At 41.7% G+C, this 4470-nt stretch overlaps 1 protein-coding gene across 1 annotated transcript; it reads left to right on the plus strand.

Moving 5' to 3' along the window:
• Positions 1-3223: 3223 nt before the first annotated feature.
• LOC139466033 (uncharacterized) lies at positions 3224-3918 on the plus strand. The gene is made up of 2 exons (XM_071248049.1): positions 3224-3448; positions 3625-3918. The coding sequence occupies exons 1-2, from the start codon at positions 3224-3226 to the stop codon at positions 3916-3918; spliced, it is 519 nt and encodes a 172-aa protein (XP_071104150.1).
• The last annotated feature ends 552 nt before the right edge of the window (positions 3919-4470 follow it).

The raw sequence follows: 4470 nt of genomic DNA on the forward strand, positions 1-4470 counted from the left end.
CGCTGAAAGGATGTCTAATACGGATAGCAATTACGACTCGGGCCTTGATTCCTGTGACTGCAATGTATTTTTCGACACTGACTCTTTGGATATACCTGCAAGACCCAATATGAAGTATATGCAAGATCGGTTGGATACATTTATTCGATGGCCTATACAGATGAAACAAACTCCCCTGGATCTGGCAATGAGTGGATTCTTCCACACCGGAACTAACGATCGGGTACAGTGCTTTCATTGCGGAGTTAAATTGTATCGTTGGAAAAGTACGGATAGTCCCGTCACAGAACACAGGCGATATTCACCTGACTGCTCGTATATGAAGATGGTATTTAGAAACGTATAACTCCGGTATACGCATCCATTCCAAGGTCCTTATAAGGACCAACCAAATAAAACGAAAGAAAACTTGAAAACATGATGATTCGTCTTGATTATCCTGTATTTTGCATGTAATTTGCATGTAAGAAACACGCCAGTACATTATGTATTTAGCAAAGACATTGTTCGATTTAATAAACGTCACAAATACAGCCACACAAATACATCCATTTTTATACATACATTCGTTAATTTATACACAATAATAAAACTAGCATATACACGTCCGACTATATTTGTCGAGACTGCCATTTTTTTAACATGTACGACATCTGTCTCTATTACTACGAAACTCTCTCGAAGACCATTTTATAAATACATTCTTTCATTTGTACACAATGATCAAACTATTATTAGGGGTATACAACATACATGTCCGACCATTATGTAGCGAGACTGTCATTATTTTTTAACATGTCTCTGTTACTAAACGACTTCCTCGATACCCATGTCGGCGATTTTCCCGTCTCACACACATCTGACCAACAGACGTCATTTCTTACACGAGACGCCATTTTATCACTTCATTCTCACCAAACCGTCAGACACACTAAATCGGAAATGCTATGACGTCACTTCCAACTTCATTCCCAGAATACACTTCCGGTTATGACGTCACTTCCTGTCTTCATTATTACCCATAATCCTCATGCTACGTCACTTCCGGTTATGATGTCACTTCCGGTTCTGACGTCACTTCCGGTTGACCCATGACCTGTGACGTCACATGGGGATTTGCTAGGTCCGGTCCTGAATGAGCCTGGTATACTACTAACAGGAGAAATGCCACTAAGTCTACGCAGGGAACAGCTAAGCTTAAATTTCTGGGCCGAGTCCCAATTAAACCCTCTCATCCAAAACTTAATAAACCTCTAGCTCGTAAACACCCCTTACTTACCCCAATATCCCAAAGAATAACAAACTACCTAAATGAACACCAAATTAAAAATCTTAAACAAAACTGCAAACAATCAAATATATTCATCCCTAAACTTAAAATACCCAAAGTAGACACAACACTAGCTAGCCAAATAAATAAACAAACCGACCCAAACATAGCTAAAACTACCACACTAGCATACATACACGAAAATGGGCCAAATTGGTGTCACATTTACACGGACGGATCTTCAGATCCGACCTCCAAACACACAGGTTTCGGAGTCCATACCACACATCCAACTAAAACCACACAATCCTTCCGATTCCCAAACAACCAATCAATATTCACGGCAGAACTAATGGGCATGGCCTCAGCCCTCCATAATCAAGAATCCAAAAACCACCAAAAAAAATCCTAATACTTACCGACTCCCTAAGTGGACTGCAAGCCCTCCAAAACAAAAATACCAAAAACCGACCTAAATTAATAAATGAAATATTTAAAATCTCCAACGACCTAACTAAGGCAGGCAAACAAATAACCTTCTTGTGGATACCCGCCCACGTAGGAATATACGGTAATGAAAACGCCGATAAAGCAGCTAAACTATCCCTCAAAATACCAGAAATAAGCTAAAAACTTACCCATCTCAAAATCAGAAATTAAAAGTGTAAACAAGCAAAAAATCACAAAAATGGCATAATCTATATCTAAACTCAAATAGCCAAATCAAAAAAGTGCTCAGCAAACCACTAACCAAACCAAACATTCTCCATCCATCCAAAAAAATCGACAGAGTAATCACTAAACTCCAAACAGGACACACCAACCTAAATAACCACCTGAAAAAAATAAAAAAACACACTACAGGTAACTGCCCACACTGCAAACAACAAGAAACCCCACAACACGCACTCATCCACTGCACACACTACCTAGCACATCGAACCGCATTACAAACCACCCTCAATCTAAACAAGGCTCTCACTCTAGAAAACTTCAAGGCCTAAGGCGTATTCTTAATCAAAACGGAACTAATAGAACGCATCTAAAAACACAATAACCTACCAAATCAAAATCACATAAACAAACAAACATCCACCATACCCAGCTCCCTTAGTTCTCCTCCCCAACCCCATCGGCATCTATTCCAAATCTCAAATTTCCCAAATTCTATATAAGCAACCCCTAAAGCCCCCTCTTGGGTTGCACACACCACTTTCGCCCCTTTCGGAAACACATTAAATGGCCTGGCCAGGCCCGTGTGCGAAATACGCATCAGTCGGAAAGCGCACGTTAAATCTGCAAAGTAAGTAAGTAAGTAAGAACATTTCATGCACAATCATGGCAGGTTTGCAGCAGGTTGAGTTCATTACCAGTCAAAGAGGTACTCTCCAGGTCCCCTTTCAGGGATATCTCCACTACAAGAACAAAGTAAGACAAACTGGTACTCACTGGCGATGTACCGTTAAGACCTGCATTGGCAAATGTACAACAGTTGGAAATTTTGTCAGAAATTTCACTGTACACAACCACCCACCAGAAGACACAAGCAGAATCCAGTTCCTTGGCAGCTTAAGGAAGAGAGCAAGAGAAGAACCAACCACTCCTATGCCAGCCCTCTACAACGACGAGGTCTTGAGACATGATCCGGAGGCTGCAGCTATATTTCCCTCCTTCAACTCAGTCGGCAGCGCCATGTACAGACACCGCACACACCATCCCGAAACTCCCTAAAACCAGAGCTGAAGTCGACATTGCAGCACCCTGGAGCTTTTTGCCGACGGTGAAGAAGACAAGATGCTGGTATTTGCAACTGATGATCAGCTTAGAGTCCTCCAGTCAGCTTCCATTGTCTACATGGATGGTACTTTCTCCGCCTGCCCAGATCTTTGGAATCAGCTTTACATACTGCATGCACGGAAAGGAAGCATTACCTATCCCCTAGTCTAAGTATTGATGCCTGATCGTCGGACTACAACTTACCAACGCCTCTTTGCTCGGTTGAAGGTCCACATCCAACATCTACTGAACCAACCATTCAACCCAAAGACATTCAAGGTGGACTTTGAAGTTGCTGCCATTAGAACCCTTCGGACAGAGTTTCAAGGTTCAGACATCAAGGGGTGTTTCTTCCACTTTACCCAGGCGATTTGGCGGAAAACACAGGAGCTTGGTCTTGCTGTTGGATACAGAGATAACCCTCTTGTGAAACTTGCCTCTGTTGTCTCTTCAACAGGTTCAGGATGCATGGATTGACTCCATGAACCAGTCTCCCGATGTACCGAATGCTGACGAATTCAACGACTACAGAGTCACAAACTGGGTAGATTGTGAAGCCAGATTCCCTCTGTCACCAGACATTCGGCCCAAGTACCAACAACAACCTGGAGGGTTTCCACAGTCGCCTCAATGCATCACTGAATCATCGTCATCCTAATCTCTACAGGTTCATCGAGATCATCAAGAAGATTGAGAAATCTGAGAAGACCAAGCTATCTCAGTTAGGCCTAGGTGCAGCTCCACCAGCAAGAAAGCGTGTATACAAGGAGATTGACAATCGACTTACCAGACTGAAGGATCAGCTATCCCAGGGTGTCAAGACACCACTCCAGTTCTTGGATGCTGTTGGCAAACTTCTGAAGATGGATTAAGGTTTTGTCAGTGTGACAACCTCGATGTGAACTCTGATGTGAACTGTGAAATTAACTTTAACTGAACTCTAAGTGGCGAATATTTTAAAACAATGGATTTAAGGGATGGATGAATTAAAATGTTGAATGAAATAAAGTAAAAGAGGGTATCAAGCATCTTGAGTCATTTCTTTTGTCTATAATAAGACAAGTCCATTTTCATGATAGGGGTTAATTACCTGATTAACATGTGCAACCAGGTATGACCTTGTTGTTTTAAGGTGTCTCACAACTGGGCTGTCTTACTAATGGGAGGAGACCGAGCCGGCAACATGCAATCGGCACTGTGTCAACACCAGAAAAGGAAGAAGTATTTCCGGCTTTGCTAAATGTTTATACTTATGCATTAAATAATTTAGCTTACAAACCGTTTTAGAGTTATTACCTAATTCATTACAAATAGGGAGGGTTGTTTTCAGCCTTAGTAACCGCTGTATCATTAGCATTTTAGGCTCATCAGGAGCATGTTCACAAACTTCATGGCAAAATGATGTCATGCTTTCAAAATACAAA

The sequence above is a fragment of the Haliotis cracherodii genome, unplaced genomic scaffold (assembly GCF_022045235.1).
Source record: "Haliotis cracherodii isolate W230 unplaced genomic scaffold, xgHalCrac1.p SCAF_18, whole genome shotgun sequence".
Lineage (NCBI taxonomy): Eukaryota > Metazoa > Mollusca > Gastropoda > Lepetellida > Haliotidae > Haliotis > Haliotis cracherodii.